Below are 25,793 nucleotides of genomic sequence, written 5' to 3'. Positions count from 1 at the left end.
AGCTCCCCAAGTGATTCCAATGGGCATGCAAGTTTAGGAAAAGAGGAGAAATTTATGATGAATGTTCTTCACCATATACTCCCCTGTACCATTTGAACTTTAGACATATGTATTATTTATTCAAAATTAATTAGAAATTATAAAAATGTCATGAAAATAATATCCTACCAATGAACAAAAAAGAACTGCTGAACTAACACCAATATTTGGTAAATTTCTTATAATGAATTGATAAAAAAACTGTCAATATCATGCTGATTTTTTATATAGTAAATGTATTGGAAGTAGAATGGTATATTGGAAAAATCATGGGCTTCAAAGTCATTTATCAAATGGATGAATGTATGGATGAGTAGATGGACCACCCAGAGCCATTTTCATCCATGTTATGCCGAACATAATATCTCTTCATCTGTAAATTGAGGAGCATAATACCAGCCTTACAGGGTCATTAATTCATCCAAAAAATATTTATTGAGTACCTATTATGAATAAGGCACTATTCTAGGAATTGTAAGTATAATAATAAGTAAAACACAAAAATCCTGGTCCAACAGGGGAGGAGGCTAGAGGGAAAAGAGAGAGAGATTGAAAAAAAATGAAAAATATGATGCATATTAGATGATGATAATAGTGCTGTGAAAAAAAAAATATAGCAGGGACTAATGATAAGAACTGTAACTGTGAGGATTAACTATGATAAGGCATTTGAACTGGCCAAAACAGTGTCCGGCACATAGGAGGTACTTAGTAACCTATAAAAGTGTGTCTAAAGCAGATAAACATATTTTATTCTCTTAGATTATATTTGTCTCCAATTTATTCTACCCATCTGAATAATCCTAATTCAGAATAATGAGATCCAAACAAGAGGATTTTACTTGGTGACAGAATATTAAAGTCAGCAGAGAACTTGACTACAGTGTTATTTACAGTTTTACTATAAGATTACTATAAGATTTACAGCCCCGGTGGCTCAGCGGTATAGCGCCGCCTTCAGCCCAGGGTGTGATCCTGGAGTCCCAGGATCGAGTCCCACATGGGGCTCTCTGCATGGAGCCTGGTCTCCCTCTGCCTGTGTCTCTGCCTCCTCTCTCTCTCTCTCTCTCTCATGAATAAATAAAATCTTTAAAAATAAAATAAAATTATATCTATCATAAAAGAGAAAATATTAAGATTAAGCCAAATCCATATCACTTGTTTAAAAGTGTAACCTATTCTTAAAAATCTCTCGAACAGACTTGTTGAATCCTCTGCGTTAGATTTGTTGAAATGAAAATAGTTTATCATTTACTAAGAAGCATCAGTAAATATATGAAATGGAGAAATTAATGGAAAGGATAATTCGGCATAACATGGATGCTAAACCATTTGCTTCAACGTGGATGGAACTGGAGGGTATTATGCTGAGTGAAGTAAGCCAGTCGGAGAAGGACAAACATTATATGTTCTCATTCATTTGGGGAATATAAATAATAGTGAAAGGGAATATAAGGGAAGGGGGAAGAAATGTGTGGGAAATATCAGAAAGGGAGACAGAACGTAAAGACTGCTAACTCTGGGAAACGAACTAGGGGTGGTAGAAGGGGAGGAGGGCGGGGGGTGGGAGTGAATGGGTGACGGGCACTGGGGGTTATTCTGTATGTTAGTAAATTGAACACCAATAAAAAATAAAAAAAAAAAAATCAATTTGCCCACTGCCCTGTATTTTAACCTTTATATGCCCACATTCTGGTAACGTTGAACTCCCACAGCCTTAACATCAGATGTCACTAACACAAGGACTTAATTCACTACAATATTAGAGAGTGACTGTCTTTGGGTAACTCAGATTATTAGGAAAACAGTCAAGTAAGCTTAGCAACCCTTACTAAAATAAAAACTATAACATACATTCAAGCTGATGTCCTTTTAGTCTGAGCGTGTGTCATACTGTTAAAATTTAAAATAAACTTAGATGGTTATTTTCACATGAGAAAGGAACTTGCTTCAATTACCCTAGGAATCATTTTCTTTTTGTATAATTATAAAGGAATGGTCATCAATGAGCCCATTATGGATGGTCTACTTCTGAGGTATATTCCTCTTCCCATCCTATGCACATAAACTACTCAAACCAAACATTTAAGTTCAAAAACAAAATGTAGCATTTGCGTCTCTAAAAGTACCCTTATAGAAAATCACTTAAACATCTTTCACATACACACCCAGATAAATCATTTCCCAAATAACATAATGAGTCACTGGCTTATGGAATATCTTGTTTTTCTATAAGAAATACATTATATCCATTTTGTCCTTGGTAGATCACTGGTATCATTACTTATTCTCGTCTCTAGGAGGGAGAAAAAAAGGATTTTATCGAAGTGATTTACTTGTGTCAGGCTTGGAAGTGAACTGAAAGCAATGGCAGTTCTTATATAAAGGATGGCATAATCAAATTATTGCCTTTTAAGTGATTGAAAACAGTGGTGCAATATCAGGGCCATCTCTTTGAAGATGTTGCGAAGAGTAGACAGCCCACATTGTTTACTTTGTGTCTGATCCCTGTTTCTAGCAGAAGGAAAAGTGCAAAGAATTTGTTTAGCCTAGAAGTCCTATTGCAAGGACTTCTAAAATATTGTACCCTGAAAAATAAGGGATGACTCACCTAATGGGTTAAGTGATTTAGGTATCACAAGCCATGACAGTGTCTTGTGATGCTCAATTCTCTTATATCCTATAGCAAGAGACTGTAGCTTTTTAGTAGGCTTCTTTTGGATTTAGTAGATCAATAAAATGGGTACCGTTACTTAAGTACCATTAATGGCCTTTCTAAATATCTAACACTAAATTATTTTTCTAGGCAAAAGAGTACATTATTACCTTAGGTATCTTTAAAGGATTTCTTTTGAATACTATGTAAATCAATTCCAAGAATAATATACATGCGAGAGACACTATCATAGCCAGAAGGTGGGCAAGGTAAGGGTAGCTACAATAATTACGTTGATCTTGCTAAAATGTTCACACCTGTTTGAAGTGACTTTCAAACTCTAGATAAGCAAAACCAACACTCTCTATCAGTATTGGAACTGACTGCCCATCATCTCTGAAACTAGTGCAAATCTCTCAGCATGCAGAATGCAAAACCTTCCTTCTTCCCTCACTTTTTCCTTTGTATCACCACTGTACTTAATATATGCCTCTTGTATTGTACTTAGATTCATCACAATCATGTGTTTGCATGACTCTCTCTACTACTATACTGTTGACCTATGAACAAGGAGAGAATACTACTTAATCTGGGCAGTGGTTCTCAAACTTTAGTGTGTGTTATGGACTGAATGTCTGTGTCTCCCACAAAATTTACATATTGACATTTTAACTCCCAATGTGATGGAATTAGGAGGTGGGGTAGACAATTAGGTCTTGAGGGTAGAACCCAAATAAATGGTATTAGCACCCTTATAAGAAGAGACAGGAGAGCTTGCTTTAGCTTTTTGCTTTTCAGCCATGTGAGGACACACTGAGAAGGTGCCCACTATGAACCAGGAAGCAGGCCCTTATCACACATTGAATCTGCCAGCTTCCAGAACCGTGAGAAATAAAGGTCAAATGGTTAAGCCACTCAGTCTGTGGCATTACTGTTATAGCAGCCCAAACAGACTAAGAAAGTGTACATCTGAATTACCTGGAGGACTTGTCAAACACTAAGACTGTTGAGCCCCACCCTGATTCAGTAGGTCTGAGGTATGGCCTGAGAATGTGATTTCCTGTGTGTTTCCAGGCAATGCTGATGCTGCTGACACAGACCACATGTGGAGAATCACTGCCCTAGTGTCATGGTTACAAGTATGTTTGCTGGCACTTGCTTAGCTTGAATCCTAGCTCTGCCACTTACATGCTTGTGGGCAAATTACTTCACTCTGCCAGGCCTGTTTCCTCATCTGTAAAATGAGAATATTAATATTCTCATTAATTAATGATTAATATGGTTTATCTCTTATGGTTATTATTAAGATTCAGTGAATTAACACATAGAGAGCTTATATTGGTACCTGGGATATAATAAGCATTCACCAAATGTTTCTTGATAAAATTAAATTCTTGCTGTTATTATTCAGTATCAAGATCATGGTTCCTAAAGCTAGTTACAGAATCATGACCATTTTAGATGAAACTAGGGACTTCCAGTCGCTATAACTGGATTCATTTAAACCATCATACACTATACATATTGGGGAGAAAATTAAATATGATTTCAATTTATATTCTAACTTTCCTAAATACAGGCCTGGAAAAAAACTGTTTAGGGAGAAAATGTCAAACCCATTAGAACCAATTCTAATTTATAAGAAAAAAATTATTTAAAGTTGTTCCTGCTCATCAATTTGTTCAAGTTTACATCATTTTCCTGAGCTTTTGTAAATAACTCCTTGTCACAATATTTTCCCAAAGATTTATGCAGATAATGTTATAAATTACAAGAAGACAATACATCAATATGTGTAGCTTCCACAAAGTACTTAATAAATGAAAAGTTTAGATAATACACTTTGAGATGTATTATAAATCATTAATTTTAATTTGAGAACTAAAATACATAATACAATCCATTTTGGAAAAGCAAAATAACTCTAATTTTTTTAAAAGCTTTTAGACTTCAGTTTATTATTTATTTCACTTAATCCTACTGGTTTTTCCTTTCAGTGGTAATATATATTTCTGGTTTTCTATTATCACTAGCAACTTAAATAAATAAACTGTATCACTGAGAAAAAAAAAACTGGTATGTTTAGTTTCTAAGTCTTAACAGCTGTGGCAACTAGAAGAAAGCTCTTAAGCAAGGTACAGATCACTCAGCCTCTAAATAAACTTTAGTAAACTGTGAGGTAGGGAACAAACGTCCTTCACACACAGATAGAACGACATAAGCAGAAAAAAATGGAGGACAATTTACAAGTATAAGCCAATTGTGAATAACTTTGCTGCTACTCTAACTACCAGACTGACTTACCGGTTTAACACCACTTTGTAAAATAAATGGTTCCTCTTATAAGCTGTGGATAAATGAGTTAACATTTTTAGTACAGAAACACAGCTTGCTAGTTAAAGGAATATTATGGCAACTGTAATTCTGTTAAAAGCCATCCCTTCCTTTAGGAGAGTGTTGTCCACAGATTATTTTACTGTATTCAACTATAGATTATATTTAAAAGCAGATTTTAATCCAGTTACCAAACCAAATTGCTTTCCTTTTATGCATGCAGGCTCTTATACTAAGTCTCTTCATTGAAGATGATTTTTAAAAATGCTTCTTTCCTAAGAAGCTGTGTGATCGGATTCCTTATCTGTATCTGGGTTTTGATTTCTTCTATAAAATGAGGGTGTGGGGATGTCTGGGTGGCTCAGCAGCTGAGCGTCTGCCTTAGATCAGGGCGTGATCCCAGGGTCCTGGGATCAAGTCCCACACTGGGCTCCCTGCAGGGAGCCTGCTTCTCCCTCTGCCTATGTCTCTGCCTCTCTCTCTGTCTCTCTCATGAATAAATAAAATCTTAATAAAAATAAAATAAATAAAATAAAATAAAATAAAATAAAATAAAATAAAATAAAATAAATAAAATAAATAAAATAAAATAAAATAAAATGAAGGTATGGTAGGCAATTGGTGGGCTGGATTATATCATGTCTAAGATTCATATGGTGCTCATGATTTATGAATCCTTAAACAAATAAAAAGGAAAAATTAAAAAACGCTATTTTGGAAAAAGTCCAGTACTAGTTGTAAAGAACCCTGGGTTCTCAGCTGTATAACTTCTACTAACTGTGTCACCTGAGCAAATCACTTGTAGCCTCTAGGCCCTTGCTGCTTCATTGGTATGACTATAGATACATTGGATGGCTCCCCCAAGTCATTCCAGCCTCAAAATACATGCTCCCTAGAAAGCTTGGCATCAGTGGGTATTTTGGGGAAAATTAACCACAAAATGTCAGGGCACATTAAGTATGCACAGTATCATTTAAAATATTTTTTCTTAAAAAAATAAAATATTTTCTTATGTTTTAATTTGTACTTAAAGAACTATATACCAATAATTTAAAAAATAATTTTCATTTATACAAGATTAGAGTATCATATGTTGCTCAATAATCTGCAGAAAATTCCATTTTTAGCTCTTTGATTTCTGTCTCTTCATTCTGAGCAACTTCACAGTAGGTATGTCACTCCAAGCAGAGGTGATACAGAGGTCTTCTGTCCTCCCCTACTGCAGAAGCCCTGTCCTGCTCTGTGGCCCCTGTCAAAGAAAGTGGGTCCCAGGGGAACACTGTGGGTCACAGGGAGCAGGGGCAGATGCAAAGGGCACAGACTGTCATTATTAGCTTTTGCCATTTGCTATCTTTAGCACATGTATTTTCAAGTAGCTTGCCTCTCATATAGTCACTGCCTTTAATAACCAAGGAAGGTTTTTCAGCTTGGTTTTAGCAGATTTCACTGAAATTATATTTCAGTTTTACTTCATTACAGACACTGCATAATCTACTTTGTAAGAGTCTCTGTGACACTCAAGTATCACTGTAGTCATGAAAGATTAAGGGAATTAGCAAACTTTAGGAGCCATAACTATTTCTCTATTCACTTGGGTGAACTGTAATCCACTTATTTTTTCAGCTTGTATAGTCCCCTCCTCCCAATATGTATACTTCTCTCTTTGCTTAAATCTATTCTGCTGGTTTTTCTCCAAAGATAGGATATAAGAGTAATATGAGAACTTATGTTGTTAGCTAACTGGGTAACAACTATTAAGTGTGACTAAACACCTCATGAAATGTGTGACGTCAGGAGCCCTGAAGGTCAGGGTTTTCTTTTTCCAAAGCTAGCCCAAATGCTTAGAAAAAAGCCCACACATCAGCAGGTATCCTGAGAAGGGGAAGTGAAGTTGGAAAGGAAAGATGAACTAAGTGCACAAAAGTATACTGCAGAAGCCTCGCTGCAGATCAAACCTCAAGAAAAAGATAACTATTATGTCCAAAATTCAAAGGCAGAGGAGGATTTTTAAAGAAATACCTCTACTATCAGATATCTGGAGAACGTATTGAGCATGCCATATTCCATTCTACCATGAAGTCCATGAAAATGGTGCAAGTGCCAGGTGTCTAGAGAGGACCCATGACATAGAGAAAGGAAATCCACATAATCCTCACATTTCACTTCACCCATGAGTTTCTATCCCTCTGCCTCTAAAGTTATCACCAGAGGTTTTGACAATTCAAAAATGATTTCACTGGGAAGCTTAGTGTAGGGAGAGTCTTGGATTTTACTCCCAGGACTGAGTATAAGGAAGTATAAGGAAGCTTGAGGTACAAAGGGAGCAAATGAGTAACATTTTAGAGGCCACCTTCTTTGTATCCCTCAACAATACTCATGAGTGAAGTAAACAGGGACATAACAAGTCCAGGTAATCTTCTGGGAACTGGGGATTCCCCCTCTGTCCTTTGAACAAGGACAAGAAGAACAAAGGAAAAAGAAAGAAATCTTTTGGCCATTCCAGAAAAAAGATTAAGTCACTTAAATGGGAAAGAATATTAGATTGTCATCCGAGTGTGACAGCCACACTTTATATCAGGAGACAATAACAACATAGTTAAGATATGGCAGGAAAGGAGGAAAGAAAATGTGAGGCAAGGATTATCAATCAGGTCAAACTGACTTTTGCAAATAAAAGCCACAAACTGTCATAGTCATGCAAAAGGCAAGGAATAATGCCCCATGTTTCTTGAGACATCCAGTAGAAAATGAGCTTCAGATAACCAAAGTGAGGAGACAGATGACATAAGTTGCATCAGTGGGCATTAAATCTATATTTACTTTAAGAACTAAGATTAAACCATAGTGATAAGAAAGAGTATGTGTGTGATGAGTTTATACTCTGACAAGGTAAATCAAACACAATTCTTAAGAGTGGGAGGAGGATAGGTTAGTGGGAGGAGGGAAGATGGTTAGAACAAGATTGTCGAGTATCTGTATTTAGTTACTGAGATTATAGGGTTATGACTTCAAATGCTTAAAATGCTTAAAAGCAAGGAAAGTGAGAGGATGAAAAAAAAGAAGTTATTAATTAATTTCAATTCTGCTAGTAGGAGGGAACTTAAAGAAAATCAGAAAAGGGAACTAGGAGTTTTAAAAAGATATTACTGTAAAGGAAAAGAGAGTAAGAGTACAAACCTTGCTAGATACCAAAAAATGATAGTATTAAAAAAAAAAGGTTGCTAATAAGATAGACTACACAGTAAGAGATTATTTACATAAAAGACTTATTCATCTATTTAAATAATAAATAAAACAAATAAAACAATTGAATTCAAATTTTAAGCTGTATATTACATATATATTTTATACTTATGTGGTATATACTTGTCATGTGAAAAAAATAAGGTAGAAAATGTGTAGGGCTCCAGCTACAGTGCTAACATGACCCTACGAGCATGCCTCAACCGCCACTATAAAGACAAGAAGAATAAGTGTTAGCAAAGATCAGATCTTGCCAGCTTTGTCAACAAGCTCAAAATGAAATTTTGAGTTTCTTCATTTTAACCCAGAAAGAGGAAGAATCATCCTATGGACGTAAAATTGCTGGGTAGGAGTTCTCCTTGCTGTCAGTATCTCCATGGCCACTTGAAGCTCTATGCCAGGAATCAGCAAACTGTTTCTAAAAAGGCCAGACAGTAAAAGTTCAAAGTTTCACATGTTTCATGGTCTCTGTGGGATACACTTCGCACTGTCACTGTAGCACATGAAAGCAGTCACTTGTAACACATGAACTGAAAAAATGTGACTGTCCTCCAATAAAATGTTACTTAGGGACAATAAAATTTAGTTTCATATTATTTTTGCATGTCACAAAGAATTATCTTTTTACCATTTAAAAATGTAAAAGACCATTTTTACATGGTGGACTCTACCAAACAGGTGGCAGACAGCATTTGCCAACCCCTGCTCTAAGCTATTTATCTGATTAGACGTAGGCCCCGCACACCTTACTGCCTCAGAAACTCCACAAGCAAGCAAAAAGTTGTGCGAGAACCAAACACTCCTGTTCAGCCTGTAAGTCATTATGAAAGGTCTAGAAATTATCCATACACTAGGAACCTCTTTAGCAAAGTTGCCAAAACATTTGCTGTTCCATGGCTTGATGCAGATAAAACTTCTATCAATTCCCAGAATATTAGATTCGAACGTTCCTGGAGTTTCCTTCCTCATCTAAATGAAGAGAGTGGCTTTGAGCTCTGAGCAAAAAGACCCGATTCCTACTGGGCTCCTGTCCAAATTTCAAGTGTCTGAAAGTTTTATTCGATGCCAGGGGATCTTATACTTATTTTATAGAGTCTTTCGGTACGAATCCTGAATGAATAAGGTGAGATAAGCCTATGTATTTAATTCTCTGCCTCAGTGACATGACTGAGAAAACGAGAGGAACTCAGAAAATCATGTAGAAAGCCAACTGCACGCTTACCACAGGAGAAGAGAGGAGTGAGGAAAGCATCAAGCAGTGTGCCGGTCAGCACTGCACACGGGGAAAGCCAGCTGGGGAGGGAACAAATGAAAAGGCCTCTGGCCCAGCTTTACTTAAACGCCACCTTGGTGCAACAGAGATCAACAATCAAGGCAGGTCTTCGGGAGCAGATTCTCAGGCTGCTGGAGGCTAGGCCTAGGGAATCCCACAGCAGTGCTCTCAGCTAGCACAGAGTGGTTAGGGTGTAGTGGAGGCTGTGGGTCTGTGACCATGGTAGCCCTGGAGGAGGGCTGCAGGCTGTCTGCCTGGCTGGAGGGAGGTGTGGTGCAGTTGATTTCTAGCTGCTTAAGCAAACTGAAAAGGGAGGGGGGTCACTGCACAGTGAAAACTCTCTTTCCAAGGCTTCATCCACCCACCTGCCACCACTCCCTACCCCGAGCAGAATAATTATACTTCTGCAGTGGCGAATTATAACAAATTTAAATCGCCACCCCATTCTTGGGTCTGCACCTAAAAGATTTAACAAAGATCCATGTGCTTTTATTTAAAATTAATCTCAGGGCACCTGGGTGGCTCAGTGGTTGAGCGCCTGCCTTCGGCACAGATTGTGATCCCAGGGTGCTGGGATCAAGTTCCACATCAGGCTCTTCGCAGGGAGCCTGCTTCTCCCTCTGCCTGTGTCTCTGCCTCTCTGTCTCTCAGGAATAAATAAATAAAATCTTAATAATAATAATAATAATAAATCTCAGCTTCTAATACTAAGGAAACAGATACCCCATTCTATAGATGACCTAGGGGAAAGTAACTGGACATTAACGAAACATTCAGCAATTTGTTTTTTTTTAAGATTCTATTTATTTATTCATGAGAGAGAGACAGAGAGAGAGAGATAGGCAGAGGGGGAAGCAGGCTCCATGCAGGGAGCCTGACATGGGACTCGATCCCTGGTCTCCAGGATCACGCCCTGGACAGAAGGTAGCAGTAAACCGCTGAGCCACCTGGGCTGCCCAACATTCAGCAATTTGAAAGAAGAAAACTAATTTTAAAAAGCAGAACAAGTGCTCTCTTTTGAAACTGAGTTGCTTTAAGAAACAAGGAGAGATATTTTAAGCCTCTAATTTATATTTTCAAATTTTCAGCAAGGTTTAATGCCATATATTAACAAATTAGGCACTAAGGGGCATGAAAAAGAAGCCATCTGGATGGGAATGTATACTCAGAAATGGCAAAGCAATAATCATCACATCCTAAAAAAACGCAGTACCCAGAACACTGGATGCCACAGGAAACAAAATACACAAGTTAAAAGTCTTATATAAGAAATTCTCCCAACACCAGAGTAAAAAGGTAAGGAGATGAAAACTATTAAACAGAGGAGAGAAAAGGGGGAATAGATTTGGGAGATGTAATGCAGATATGCCAGGAGTTTTAGAAGGTCTGACTAGAGCAGACCGCTTAGAAGCAAAAAGAGAAAGCAATAAAGAAGAACAAGAAGATCTGCTTGAGCTGAAAAACAACTTGAGTTTTCAATTTAAAGTGTTTAATTATAGAGCATATCTTCATTTTTACAAATCTACAACTGGACAAATATTGGCACAACTTCTTAATTTCAAAGAAAATTTTCTGAAAGGATTTTATCCAGACAGAAAAAAAGGTAAGTTTCCCACAGAGGGAAGGCAGTGGCACCAGCTTTTATTCCACAGTATTTAAAAGACAGGTGGCAAAGGGCAGTTGAGGGAGTTCCAAGGAAAAACACAGTGACCATAATGACAGCAGATCCTCTCAGATAAGCAACAACTCATAAAGGAAACGAGCCATATATCCTTTCCCAACCAATTACTTAACATTTACCAACAACTGAGGGTAAGGTCAGAACACAGTTGCAAGCATTGGAGAAAATAGAGAAATGAGCAGTAAACAATGAAATCAGTAGAATTCAATTTAAATGGTCGTAGTTGATGCACTGCGCTCCTTATAAATTTTTTTGGAAGAAGATAAAGAAGATACAAAGATCTAGATTTAAAATCCCAGATTATCTAAACCAAAATTATGGGTTGAAGGAGGGGGAGTAAAAAGAAGTGTCATATACTAAATATCCCTCACTTTACAAGAAAAGAAAATGTATAGTTTCTGACAATAAGAGAAATATCAGTTTTATAATTATGTCTTTTAGAATTTGAAAGCATAATTATTTTTTAAAAATACAACTGACATTAGAGAAAGGACTTTAGCTTCAGACAAACTAAAGTGAGTGTGAGGCTGAGCTGTCACAAGCTGTGTGAGTAAAATATCAGTCCCCCTAAACTCTGCTATCTCATCTACCAAATAGGGATGATAATGGTTCTTTAGTGTAGGATTATTTTGACAAGTGACTAAAATCAAGTGTGTAAAGCATATAGCCCACTTCCTGACAAAAACTTAATATAACAAAAGACAAGAAGAGAAAATAAAATGTAAAGAGCTGAATTAAACAGAGAGCAGAAATGGCAAACATACCAGTTATTATAATATTGGAAGATGAATTATATTTTTCTATGAAAACACTAAGACTTTCAGACAAAAGTTTTAAAAATACAGGTATTCTGTATGTTATTTTTAAAAAAGACACACATTATTATTTACTCAACAAAACTGTAAGAGTTTATGCACAAGCTGCTATTCTAGAACTTAGGGATATAATAGGAATCAAAAGCCAAAACCTCAGGATGCCTGGGTGACTCAGTGAACTAAGCATCTGCCTTTGGCTTAGGTCATGATCATAGGGTCCTGGGATCAAGTCCTGCACCGGGCTCCTTGCTCAGCAGGGAGTCTGCTTCTCCCTCTGCCCCTCTCCCTGCTTATGCACTGACTCTCTCTCTCTCTCTCTCTCTCTCTCTCTCTCTCAAATAAACAAATAAAATCTTAAAAAAAAAAAAGATAAAGCCTCAGATCCATTCAGTTTTGGGGGCAGCACAATCCAGGCAGAGGGTAAAAGTATATAAAGGTCCTACAGTGAGCATGGGCCTGGGTATGCTGAGAGAAAAGTGAGCAAGAGAAAGAAAGGTACATGAATTCAGAGACAGAACCTAGAAGTTGGGGGTCAGATTCCATAGGACCTTTCAAGCCACATCTGAACTGGGATTTTACTATCATTGAGAAGGTGAGTCATTCATTACAGAGCTCTGAGCAAGACTGATGTGGTTCAACTTCCTTTCTTTGACAAGATCATTCTGACTGGTGTACTAGAAATGGACTTGAGGGCAGTAAGAGCAGAGGTAGAAAGATCCATCAGAAAATTAATTTAACAATCTAGGAAAGAGATGACAGTATCGCAGATAAGGGTGGTAGCAGTGCAGAGGATAAGAAGTAGCAGTTGGATTCCTATGAACAGTTTGAAGGATTAGCTGACTGTTTGGATGTAGGAAGTGAAAGAAAAAGAAGAGCCAAGGTTGACTGCCAGCCTTCTGGCCAGAGCGACGGGAAGGATGCAGCTCAGCTGTCAACGGCAGAGATGCTAAGAGTAAGGGAAGAGCAGGTGTGGAAGAGGATAACTGGGCATCCCTATTTCAGATATGTGTGCAAGGCGTAGAAGGAAAAGTAAATGAAGTAGCTGGTCAGATCTTTGACTCTGAGAGACCAGAAGCAAGTATGTAAATTTGATAGTGATCAGCACTGTCATGTCATGAAACTGGGCCAAATTATCCAGGAAGTAGGTACAGACAGAAAAAAAGAAGTCCCAGGATGAAGGCCCAGAACACATCACTGTCTAAAGATGGAGGACAAGAGGAAGAATGAACTGGGATCGGGGAGGAAAGAACAGCCAATGGAGTAGCATAAACACTGGAAGAGTGAGAGGACTTGGAAGCCAGGAGGAAAGGAGAAAATGAACAACAGTGTCAAACCTGACTGACGAGCCAGGGAGGATAAGGGCTGCGACTGACCATTGGATTTTGCAATGAGGAGGTCATCAGTGACCTTGACATGGGTAAAATAATGGTGAAGGGGGTGAAATTCTGAAAGGCAGAGTAGGAAAGACAAAGGGAAGAAAATACACACAACTCTTAAGGAGATTAACTATGAGAAGGAGCAGAAAACTGGGAGAGTCAGTAATTGAAGATACAGTGGGATCCACAGAAGGTTGTTTTTTTCCTTAATGAAAGAAATGTCAGGATATTTGTTTGATGATGCAAGAGAGAGGGGGGTATATTGCTGTAGTGACAAAGATTTTTAAAAATTAATAGGCAAATAAAAGAAAGCAAAAATCTGAAAGGCATAACAATAGAAGACTAGGCAAAGTGGAATTCAAGACAAAAAGCAGGGATCCCTGGGTGGCGCAGCGGTTTGGCGCCTGCCTTTGGCCCAGGGCGTGATCCTGGAGACCTGGGATCGAATCCCACATCGGGCTCCCAGTGCATGGAGCCTGCTTCTCCCTCTGCCTATGTCTCTGCCTCTCTCTCTCTCTCTCTCTCTCTGTGTGTGTGTGACTATCATAAATAAATAAATAAATAAAAATTAAAAAAAAGACAAAAAGCATTAAATGGGATAAAAGCTAATTATATATTTCCTGATAAACTATGGAACTTAAGTAGTTAAATAAGTCTTCCCCATAAGAGTACTCCATCCAGATGAATTTATGGGCAAGACTGTAAAATCACTTCCTTGCTATTTAAAATGATCCAGGCAATAAAAAGAAGGAACATATTTCAACATTTGAACAAACTAGCAGAAACCTGATACCAAAAATTGACAGAAAAGGAAAGAAAAAACAAAGTCAAATCTGTTACCAAGGTTGATAAAAATACAGGGGAATTCAATCCAGCAATCTATTATAAGAAACCCAGATAAAATCCAGACAGGATTTATTCCAGGAATAAATGCACAGTTCAACATAGACACTATAATTAATATTTTTTAAAAGTAGGCAAATAATTAAAATTCTCTCAGATGTTAAAGGAGCATTAAATATAATTGAACTAACAGGGTAACAAAAAATTCCTTGGGCATAGATGGGTATTGCCTCAATATGATAAAGAATATCCTCCTGAAACCCACAGCCAATGAAAATCCTATATAATGACTAAACAGAGGCGTTGTTAAACAAGACAAGAACAAGAGAAAAATGCCAACTATCATCATTACTTCTCAATAGGGTCCTGAAAATTTTAGTAGTGTAATAAAACAAGGAAAAGACATTTTTAAAAGCATAGCTATTAGAAAGAAAAAGATAAAATTATCATTTTTGCAAATTACATAGCAATCTAACTGGAAAACCCAAGAGACTAAAAGGAAAATTATTAAAACTACCTTTTTTGAAGTTCAATAAAATGGCAGGATGCCAAAGACATATAGGAATCAATTGCTTTTTTACAGACTATAGTAGGTAGATTTCTAATTTAAAATTCTACTTTCAGAAGGAAGCTCCCTCCTCCCAAAAAAACTCTTGTATACTACCATCCAGTAGAAATGTAGGGTGAGCAATTTATGTAATTTTAAATAATCCAGGTGTCACATTTTAAAAAAATAGGTAAAACTTTAATATATTTTATTTAACCCAACATATGTTCAAAATATTATTTTAACATCTAACAGTATTCTAAAGCTATTCTTGAGATATTGTCATTCTTTTTTCAAGGAGCCTTCAAAATCATGGGGTTTGTTTTTTGTACTTAATAGCACATCTCAATGTGAAAAAGTCACATTTCAAGTCCTTAACTAGCCATCTGTGGCCAATGCCTACTGATTAAATTGGAGTGTAGCTCCAGTAGACTTAGCTATGAGCCTAAGAAAATATGGGTAGGGCTTATAAACTTGAAAATATCAAAACTTCTTAAGGGGCAGCTGGGTGGTTCAGTGGTTGAGTGTTTGCCTTTGGTTCAGGTCGTGATCCCGGGGTCCTGGGATCGAGTCCCACATCAGGCTCCCCTTGGGGAGCCTGCTTCTCCCTCTGCCTATGTCTCTGCCTCTCTCTGTGCATCTTTCATATAAATATAGATAAAATATTCTTTAAAAAAAGAAAAGCAAATATCAAAATTTCTACAGAAAATAAGAAGACCTTTCAGTAAAAAGACAAACATATGACATATTCCTAGAAGGAAGTTCCAATATTGTAAAGATACGAGTTTTCTCCCTCAAATTACTATAAATTGAACATAAGCCCAGTCAATATTCCAATGACTTTTTTGGGAAAGACTTGACAAAATGATTCCAAAGACTGAGAGCATAAATGTCAAAGAATATCAAGAAAATTTGAAAATAACAAGTAAAAAAGTTTGGAGCTTGCGCTATCAGATATCTAAGTATCATCAAATATTTATGTATTTTATCAATTTACAAAAATTATAATAGTACAATACCAGAAGATCAATAAAGAGACTACAAACACTACTACAGACAAAAATTTAGTATATGATAGAGGGAATTATAAATAACTGAGAAAGATAAATAAATAAATAAATAAATAAATAAATAAATAAATAAATAACTGAGAAAGGAGTATGTTAGTAAATACATGGCATCGGAACCACTTGTAAAAAATATACAGTGACATGTCTTTTTATATCTTACACCAAAATAAATACTGCATGAGTTTTTAAATAAAAAACTAAAAAGTAATAAAGTGACAGAAATCTGTAGTTGAATATTTACATATTCATAGAATTTAGGAGTACAAAACATCTTAAGATAGAAATCATAAGGTAAGAGAAAAACAGATTTAATGATAAAATATTCTATTTAACAAAAACATACATAAAAAAACTAATTTCAAATTGGTAAAATGGTTCCAATACATACAAACAATAAAAAATACTAACAATACATAAGTAGCTTTTATAGATCAATAAAAGAAAAGATGAACAAACTCAAAAGAGAAAAAAAAAGAGATAATGACTTAAACAGGCCAATTTACAAAAGAAAGTACACATTTTCACCTATCAAATTGGCAAAGATGAAAAGATGGTGATTATGTTGGACAGGGAAGGGTACATGACATGGATAATCATTCTTGAAAAAAACCTGGCAGTTTGTATAAAAAGCCTTAAAAACATGTATATATTTCCCTTTTATTTATTTTTTTAAGATTTTATTTATTTATTCATGAGAGACCCAAAGAGGGGGGCAGGGGGGCACAGACACAGGCAGAGGGAGAAGCAGGTTCCATGCAGGTTCCATGCAGTCCCAGAAGCTTGACATGGGACTCGATCCTAGGTCTCCAGGATCACACCCTGGGCTGAAGGCAGCGCTAAACCACTGAGCCACCCAGGCTGCCCATATCTTTCCCTTTTATATGAGATTCCTAAACTAGGCAAATTCATGGAAACAGAAAGCAGAATAGACATTACCAGGGGCTGGAGGAGGAGGAATGGGGAGTTACTGTTCAATGAATACAGATTTTCTATTTAAGATGATAGAAACATTCTGGAAATGGAACATGGTGATGGCTGCATAGAATATGCATGAATATGAATATAGCACCGTGAATATACTTAATGCCACAGAATTTTCAGTTTACTTTAAAATAATTAAAATGGTAAACTTTATGTTACATATGTTACCATGATTTTTAAAAATTCCATTGTATGACTATTAACATTTATTAAACCATTTTCCTATTAGTGAATATTTAGGTCCTTCCCAAATTTTTAACAATAAAAGAAAAATATATCCCTAGACCCAGTATTTTTATTTGCTAGCATTTATCCTATGGCAATAATAAACAATATGGATAAAGATATATATTTTCCTCCTACTATTGTGTATAATAATAAAAAGTAGGAAACATAAATAACTAATTTATGGGATTGGTCAAATAAATGATCATACACAGGGGAAAATTAGGCAGCCATTAAAAAGTATACTACAGACATATGTCTACTGACATTTAGGGGAAATGGTTAAAAATAGTATGTGCGTAAACTTTAAAGGAAGTAAATGTACATGCATAGGAAACACCCAGAGGAATCTAGAGGAATATACAAGTTTTTGCCAGTGGTTATCTCTAAATGAATGGGATTTGTTACTTATTTATGCTCTTTTTCTTACTTGTTAGTATTTTTTCTGCAATGAGGATGAACTTGCTTTGGAAAAAAAAAAACTAACAAAAGAAACTTAATTTTGAAGAAATCATAAAAAAAACTAGTTATTTTTCCTTTCTCAAAAGTAACAATATGCTTTTACTTACTGTACAAAGTGCCCCTCTGCCCCCCACAAAAAAAAAAAACCCTACCAACTGACAGTCTGTTTATTATTTATTATCTGACAGACCAGTAGATAATTCTTTCCCTGAACTAAATAACTAAATTCAGTTATATTAAGAAATCCTTTTGGGCTTTGGGTTTGCTTCTAAGCTGTCCGTTATAGGTATAAGTGCAAAGTATAATGAAAGTGCTTTGTACTTTTGTATTGAGATGGGTTTCCTTCTACAAATGAAGGAAATGTCGCTAAAAAGTAAGGCTACATACACATGGAGCAGGAGAGACATTCAAGTGTCTGAATGGAACCTACTAAAATGAGCACAGGAAAACTGTAATGCCTTATACAGTATCCCAAAAGCTTGTGCAATTGTCAAAGAAATAATACAATGAGTTTGGAGGTGTAAGGCTAACAACAGATCCAGTCCCAAAGGCATTTTTGTTTTGGTGTCCCACATAGAAGTTGTAAATCTGGAACAGGAAACTTGAAATCATTAAGGCCACATATTTATAACATCATATTCAATTAGGTTAGAAAAGTGCAATTTCTGTCATCATGTCATAAAAAGATGTGTTTTTGTCTCAGATCTCTTATAAGGAAAAGTCCCTTATATTGTTACAGATAGGGCTGTTTTCAATCAGTTACAAGGAGCAATTCAATTACTAGATGGTTTAGTGCAGTAACTGACTCCAGACTAATTTAATTTCTTTAGGTCTCTAAAGATCAATTGATCTGATTTGACCCATCCCCAAAGGCTGTTTAGGGAAAATTCAGACTTAAATACCTGGAAATGAAATCCAAAACCTTGGCCAATTTCACACTAGTTAGGTCATCCTGCAAACTTTCAGCTGGTCACAGAAGATGCTCTCTTTGCCCTCAGACCATTGAAAGCTACTCAGCTCCATGCACATGTGAGCGCTCCCCACATCAGGATGCTTATTCAATAAGTGAAAAATGTGCCTGCATGCATTATCAAATCTGCTGTTCTAAAGGGCAGTTAGTCTGAGGACTTGTACCTCGTGAGCACACATGCAAATAAGGGGCTATTTTTACTCTAGGAGTAGTTTATTAAGACTATTAGAAGTACACTCAGATGGGGCAAAAAAATTATAATTATTTCACATTTTTAGATTTATAAGGTGTTTTATAAATGTCCTCTTTTTTGCTTCTCCTAATAAACCTTTGAAGGAGCAAGGTTATTTTTCCCATCTTCTAGATGCGGGAACAGAGGCTAGGAGACTTTTCCAGGATCACTCAGTCAGTGGAAGGCAAAGCTAGGACTCTACCTCATGCGTTTGTCTCCCAGGATATCATGCTCACCCTCTGATCTGAGACAGAAGATAGAGTGCCCAGTACAGAAACATACCACCACTGCCCCCACTGAGCCACTGTCCTCATTCTTTTTTTTTTTTTTTTAAAGATTTTATTTATTTATTCATGATAGTCACACAGAGAGAGAGAGAGAGAGGCAGAGACACAGGCAGAGAGAGAAGCAGGCTCCATGCACCGGGAGCCCGACATGGGACTCGATCCCGGGTCTCCAGGATCACACCCTGGGCCAAAGGCAGGCGCCAAACCGCTGCGCCACCCACTGTCCTCATTCTTACCTGCTACCTGACTGAAACAGAGTTCACTTATCATCCCACCTGTTTACATCCGCTCAGAATCATTGCTCCTGCCACTCCAGAAATAAAAGATGAAAAAGATCATGCCTGAATGAGAGCAGCCTTTGTAACTGGACTTATTTGTCACCCACACTGCTGGCACTACAGTCTCACTGCCTTGGGTCTCAAGGCCTATCTGCATGCCTCTATCCCGCCTCACTAGAGAGCTAGCCACTTGGTGTCCCTCTGCAGTTTGCAGTGGACTTTCAATCACAAGCTCTAAGTTTCCTTCCCTCTCAGCAGCCTCGACCACTTATCAAGCTCTCCAACTACTTAATTTCTCTCTTCTACTCAAATCCCACAGCACTCGCTCCACTTTCAGCCTCTCCTGCTGGCTTTGTCTGCCTCCCCACTGAGCCGCTTTATCTTTTCCTCCAAATCAAAACCACCCTGCCATGCTCTGCTACTTAGGAGGCCTGAGGGAAGAATCAGAGAGATGTTGCTAAATAAAATATGGAATGCCCCCTTCATCTGCATTTCCAGGACAATTTGGAGAGAAGTGTTGAGGTCAGGAGATGTGACCACGTGTTAGGTAACAAAGAGTGTGACAGAAATGTAGAGCAGTTGGTAAGGAGGAAATCACACAAAGATTTGGAGGTAAAATACACCAGAGCGCTGGTGGCTAGAGTACACCTACCTGTCAAATAAAGACTTTGGACCACATAAAAGGGTAAGTACAGAAGATGAATAAAGTCTAAAGATCTAATGTACAACATGGTGACTAGAGTTGGTAACACGATACTGTATCATTGAAATCTGCAAAGAGAGTAGAACTTAAATGTTCTCACACAAAAAAGAAGTACAGAAAGTTATATAGTATGTTTACATAAGGGATACAAATAATCGGTTAGGTTGAAAAATCTTCTCCCTAAAAAAACACATTTTTTTTTTACATTCCTATGGGCAAGCTATGGATCTCAACATAGTCATCACTCATCGTATAGATGGTCTCACAGCATGTAAATCATTTTAATTAAGCAAAAAAATGAAGTTGTAAGCACATGATTGCCACTTGTTTTCTTAAAGGTCTTGAGACCTGATATCTCTCCTGTGAAACATAAGCAGTCTACACAGTATGTTAAATATGTGCCTCGAATTAAATTACATCTCCTGACTTCAAAATTCCAAACTACTCAAATTCTTCATGCTAGCAAGTATGTCCACTCCAGAAGGCAAAGGCTATCAAGATTTCATTTCACTGCAAATTGCCACTTGAGACATGAAGCTTACTATCATCAAAAGGATTGAGTCTTTGATAACGAAGAAACTCTATTTTTTTTTTACAGTTGAGTCAATGTCCTGACCAAAGAAACCACTTCCTGGGAGACAGCACAGAACAGATGCAGGTGCAGCAGCTGTCAGAGCTTAAGCAGCTGCAGGTCTACAAGGCTTCTAGTGGAAGGGAAGGTGGGGTAGGGGATCGGAGATTATCCACAGGAAGGTTATGGTGCTCTGGTGTTGAAAGGAATAGTTCTTACAAACTCCCTCTTCTCTTTATCTTATCTGGACAAAAAGGTAAACAGAAAATTCTCATTACCTCTCAATGTCAGTGAGCCTGGAGGAGTCCCGGAATCCTTTGGCGAAAGGGTTGCTATCTATTTTCAGCTTGGTTATCTGGAAAGGAATGAATGGGTAACAGAACGATATCATTTCTGAGGTCAAGGAAGTAAAATCTGAAATAGAGAGCTTGTTTTCCATGCCACCCCAAGAATACTTAAGGTCTCTCTGGATCGTGAGAAGGGTAGAAAGTGATAGAGAAGTTCACGGGAGGGATGGATCACAGCTTCACAGCCCAGTGGAACCATTGGTCATGGAGGCCCTCATAGAGGAGGGATTCGAGAACCGGCTGGTCCTAGAGAACAGCCTGAAGGTCAAGGGCAGAGGAGCCTTTCTCAATATGGCTACACTGTGAAGAGAGCAGTGAAAGGCTACAGCTTGCCTGGGTAATGGGAGAGGTGTCTAGAAGGCGGGCATTGGTGGGTAATGAATGGGGAATAAAAACAAAAATGTTGCCTCCTGCTGACTTGGCAGCATTATTTGTGAATCCTATGGGCACACATCATATAACATAATGGAGAAAAAGATAAAATGGCCAATAATAGCTTCATATTCAATACTGGATTGAAATACATGACATAGATACATGTTATAAAGCTTTCAGAGTATAAATTTATCCCTGCTCCCCTTTCCATCTGACTAAATTAGAATCAATCAGTCTTTTGTTATCCTTCATACAATGCTATTTATAGACTCTGTGCTTATAGTGGAAAAAATACTCCCTAATAAGAATCATAGTCTGAAGTGTTAAGTATCTAAAATGTGCTAATTTCACAGTATTAATATCTAAATGTGCATAATTTTCACAGTATTAATATTACTGGAAAAAGATCCATGAAATCATATGCACTGCACCTCCAAAGAAACAGACATCAGGTTACAAAGCCACAAAATAAACACTGATTAAAAGATACTCAACTTGTAAAATTCCTGAAAAGGAAGCCAGAAGGATCAAGACACAGCTGGTCACTATCTGAATTAGAACAACAGACACCTTTAAAGAGAGTCCTAGCTCACTGGTACCAGAACAAGAACCCACATTATCTTTAGAGAGAGATGCACAAAATAGTCTTAACCTGGAGAAAAACTAATAGGTTGAGGCATGTCCTCCACACAACCAAAATAGCCTGAAATACTCTTTCACCAAAATGCAACTTCTTCTCTGATCAGAGTGTATCTGCTATTCATTTTAAATCATTAACACCTAAAGAACTGCCTTTTTCATTACAAAATAAAGGCATTATTTCCCTTTTTTGAATTTTCTAAATATGAGCTAACCAATATACAAACTGCAAAGAAGCTATCACTTAAAATATATCTTCCCAGATCTCTGTCCTAACAGAGATTCCCCTTCTCTGTCATGAACACTAGCAAGTTAGAAGAAGATCGATTATTTGACAGTATTAATTTATAAGAGTATATGACAGTGTCTCACAAATGCTCACTGCAAACCTTTTCACTCTAGTGCAGCAAAAAAAAAAAAAAAAGACTGATTTCCTTTTCAGCTTATGGACATGGTAAACAAGGAAGGAAGGAAGAAAACTGTTCTTAGTGAAAAACAACAGCTAATTTAAGCTTGCATATAAAGAAATATGCAGGAACCTCTGAGGTTGCCTCTAACACGTAGCCATCCAGTTTGTAGAGAACCGTCTCTAGCACACTGCCACCACTTTTATAGCCATCGGTTTCTAAGGGGTGAAGTCTGTTTCAGTCATCTTTCAAACTAGGATTGAGTTCTGAAGATCCATTTTCCAGATGCAGGAGAAAATGTTTATTTGTTTCAAATAAACTGTAAACCTTCTTCTAACACGCAATTAGCATGTTCTAAGATTATAAAACACCAACAAGACTTTTAAATCCTCAGATAGGAGCTGTGTCTCTTTCTATTGAATAATTATAAGTTAATATGCCTTATATTTCATGATATAAATATTACAATGTGCTTTATTTATAGTTCATGAAAATGCTTTCAAAGTAATTCATCAGCAAATATTTAAATGAGGATTACTTATCATGTACTATGCTAAGTGTTGGGTGTGCAAAGATAAAGAACACATGGTCCCTGCCCTAATGGAGCTTAAAATTGCAAGGTACAAGCAGAGGGATACATAGCTTACTAGGACTGAAAGTGATTTACATGCCACTAAAGAGGGTGGCACCACATCCAATGCAGTGTTAGTGATGGAAAGGGTGAACCAAATCCAGATGAAAATTTCAAAGTAAAACTGGGAGGGAGAACAATAAAGCTAAGTCTTCTTTCAAGCTCAATTGAGCTTTTCAAGCTCAATTCCTATAAGCTAATTAATAAAATTTAAAAGTGAATAGATAAAATTTTATGGAGACAGTGGCCGATATCTGATAGAAAAAGTAATTTTAAAAGGAGTCTTTTATAACGATTCCTCTAAAATGTAACCATATCAAGCTTTGTTTGAGTCTTTACAAACTAAAAGAATAGAAAATATTATCTGTCTGTTGTAATGATTAAAGGACTTTTGATCTGCTTTGTCCCTGTAAAGGATTTTGAAAATTATATTTGCTTTTCTGCATTATTTCCAAAAAGTAAAGACTAATGGTTCAGAATGTCATGATTGTCACAGAGAATAGTCTCAATATGTGTGTGTTTGTTCAAGCAGGATGTCACCATATCTATTACTGCCGTAACTCAAGAAGAGAATTACATTCAATGAGTTTTCAGATTTCTTTGGAATTTTCTTTCACTATCAGAATTTTCTATTTCCAATATCTTTCTAGACTTTCTTTCATAATATCCAGCAGATCACTGGTAACTTTTTTTCTTTTTCTTCACATTTCAATATAATTTCAAACTATAGGGAAGTTTTGAGAATAGAATGAGGTACTCTCATACACCTAGATTTACCAACTAGTTACAGCAATGATTTGACTTTAGTGTGCTAATTAGAAATGGAGCTTAAGACAGTAACCAGCTATTTGCTTTCTCTATAGACCATTTTGTCTAATTCCAGGGAAAATAATTGTTCTTGGAATTTAAAGGGGAGAAACAAAGCTGAATAAATGTCTAATTACTAAAATTGTATGGGGGCCCTGGATTAACAGTACAATTTTGAACAGGTTTTATGGAGTAGTGATTAGCAGCACACTAATACACCCACTGTGCTTACTGTGATATCTCTAGTCTCTGAGTTTACTGGGGTGTCAATAATAAGCAGTCCAGAAATGTCTGTTGAAGTTTGCTTCAAGGATAAGCAATCAGAAATATGAGCTCATCTTTTTACCAGTTATGGACTAGCAAAACTCTTCTTGAGCCTACATAAACAGCATCTCATTTTGTTTTCTAATTTTAAAATAATTTTTAAATAGCAAGATTTTAACATTCTAGGTAATCATGTATTTTTAAAAGGTCAGGAATACATTTTATTCCCTGGATATTTCAATAAAAACTAGTACTTACATTGAAAAAAAATTCATTTCTGAAGATACAGTTTTATATACCTTTATGCTATTTGGGATAACTCAGAAAGTTATGTATCTGTGAACTGATGAGAGAAAGGACCCACATTACAGAAAGTGATCTCAGGTGGACATCATTTCATTAGTTTCCTAATATAGAATCCCTGCCACTACCTGTAACACTGTTGAACAATATCATCCATGTCAATGGTGATACTGCAAAAGGATCCCAAAATAGCCAACTACAAACAGTATGTTAAAAAAAAAAAAAAATCAAACATATGAAACTATAGGAACAGCCTATAATTCAAAAAACAAAATTTAAAAGCGACAATGTTTGTCATTTTGGTGAGGAAAAAGCAGTAAACAGCAGCTCTGCATGTTTGAATGAAATCCTGCAGTTTGGTGTGTGCTGCATACATGCAAATCACGGACTAATTCAGGCAAAAACACACCCGTTTTTTCACCTGTTATCTCCATAATATGGAACATAATGCATTTCTTAGCCAAAGAAATTCAGTCTTAATGTCTCCTTTATCTATAGATAATAAATGTATGCAAAACTGGAGAGCAGATTTTGACACTGCTAGCTAGGCCGAGGAGGAGGAGACCTTTCCCAGTGCTTATTATGACATGTGGTATCACTGGACTCTGAATCCATCTGGGGTTCCCTGCCACAAGGGGAAATTGGTCCTCAGAGACCATTTCTCCAATTATCAGGGAAAGATCTGTCCAAAGGCATTTAAAAATGAAACCTGACCTACGCTTCAACTCTACAGCCTGCTCAAAAACAATGTATGACCTTTAAATCTTAAATTATAAAATAGTTTGTTGAAAGTGTAATGTATTTAGGTTTTATCTAATAATGTAAAGAAATGCAATCATTTCCTTGAAAAAAAAAGAGAGAGAGAGAGAAAATAGCCAAAAATGTCCCATTTTCACTACTTACAAATAAAACTACCAGCCACAATAAATGAGAAGCTTTTTCACAAATTCTGTTGGAAACTGATTTCACTTTTTTAAAATAGATAAAAGATAACAGTCCTATCCAAAGCTTAAGAGATATGAAGGTGATCCTAAATGTGAACTTTTAAATCTTCCTTTTTTTCTTTCTGTTCTTTGTGCATGCAAGAATTCTAATACTTATGCTAAGTACATGCTTTTTATCTGTATGTTTATTTTATTATATGTCTGTTTTAGGAAAATAGTACATAAGCACAGGTACAGCTGTGAAAAAGTGGCAGATGCGGGGAGGCTTCAGAAGGAGTCAAGGATAAATTTAGAAACTTGCTTAAGACTAATGAAAATACTAATCCCCAAATTGATTTATTCATCCCACGTATGTTTATTGAACATGAATTTTGATTGGTCTTATGAGGTTTAGAAACCATTTAGAAAACTGGCTTATGAAATCTTTGACTATTATCTGAATTTCAAATATATGTATAACATGGGAACTATTGTTTAAAGGTGGATGTAA

General features: G+C 36.6%; 1 protein-coding gene across 1 annotated transcript in view; it reads right to left on the bottom strand.

Annotated features, from left to right (window-relative positions):
* Positions 1–25,793, bottom strand: part of TBX20 (T-box transcription factor 20) — a 55,196-nt gene that overhangs the window by 13,598 nt on the left and 15,805 nt on the right. Inside the window, exon 6 of the mRNA XM_077856215.1 lies at positions 20,865–20,941. Within this exon, the coding sequence (XP_077712341.1) occupies positions 20,865–20,941 (77 nt within the window). The remainder of the gene's footprint in view (positions 1–20,864; positions 20,942–25,793) is intronic.

This window comes from Canis aureus, chromosome 18, assembly GCF_053574225.1.
Source record: "Canis aureus isolate CA01 chromosome 18, VMU_Caureus_v.1.0, whole genome shotgun sequence".
Classification (NCBI taxonomy): Eukaryota; Metazoa; Chordata; class Mammalia; order Carnivora; family Canidae; genus Canis; species Canis aureus.
Note: the sequence above shows the minus strand (reverse complement) of the source record. Positions and strands in the feature narration are given on the sequence as shown.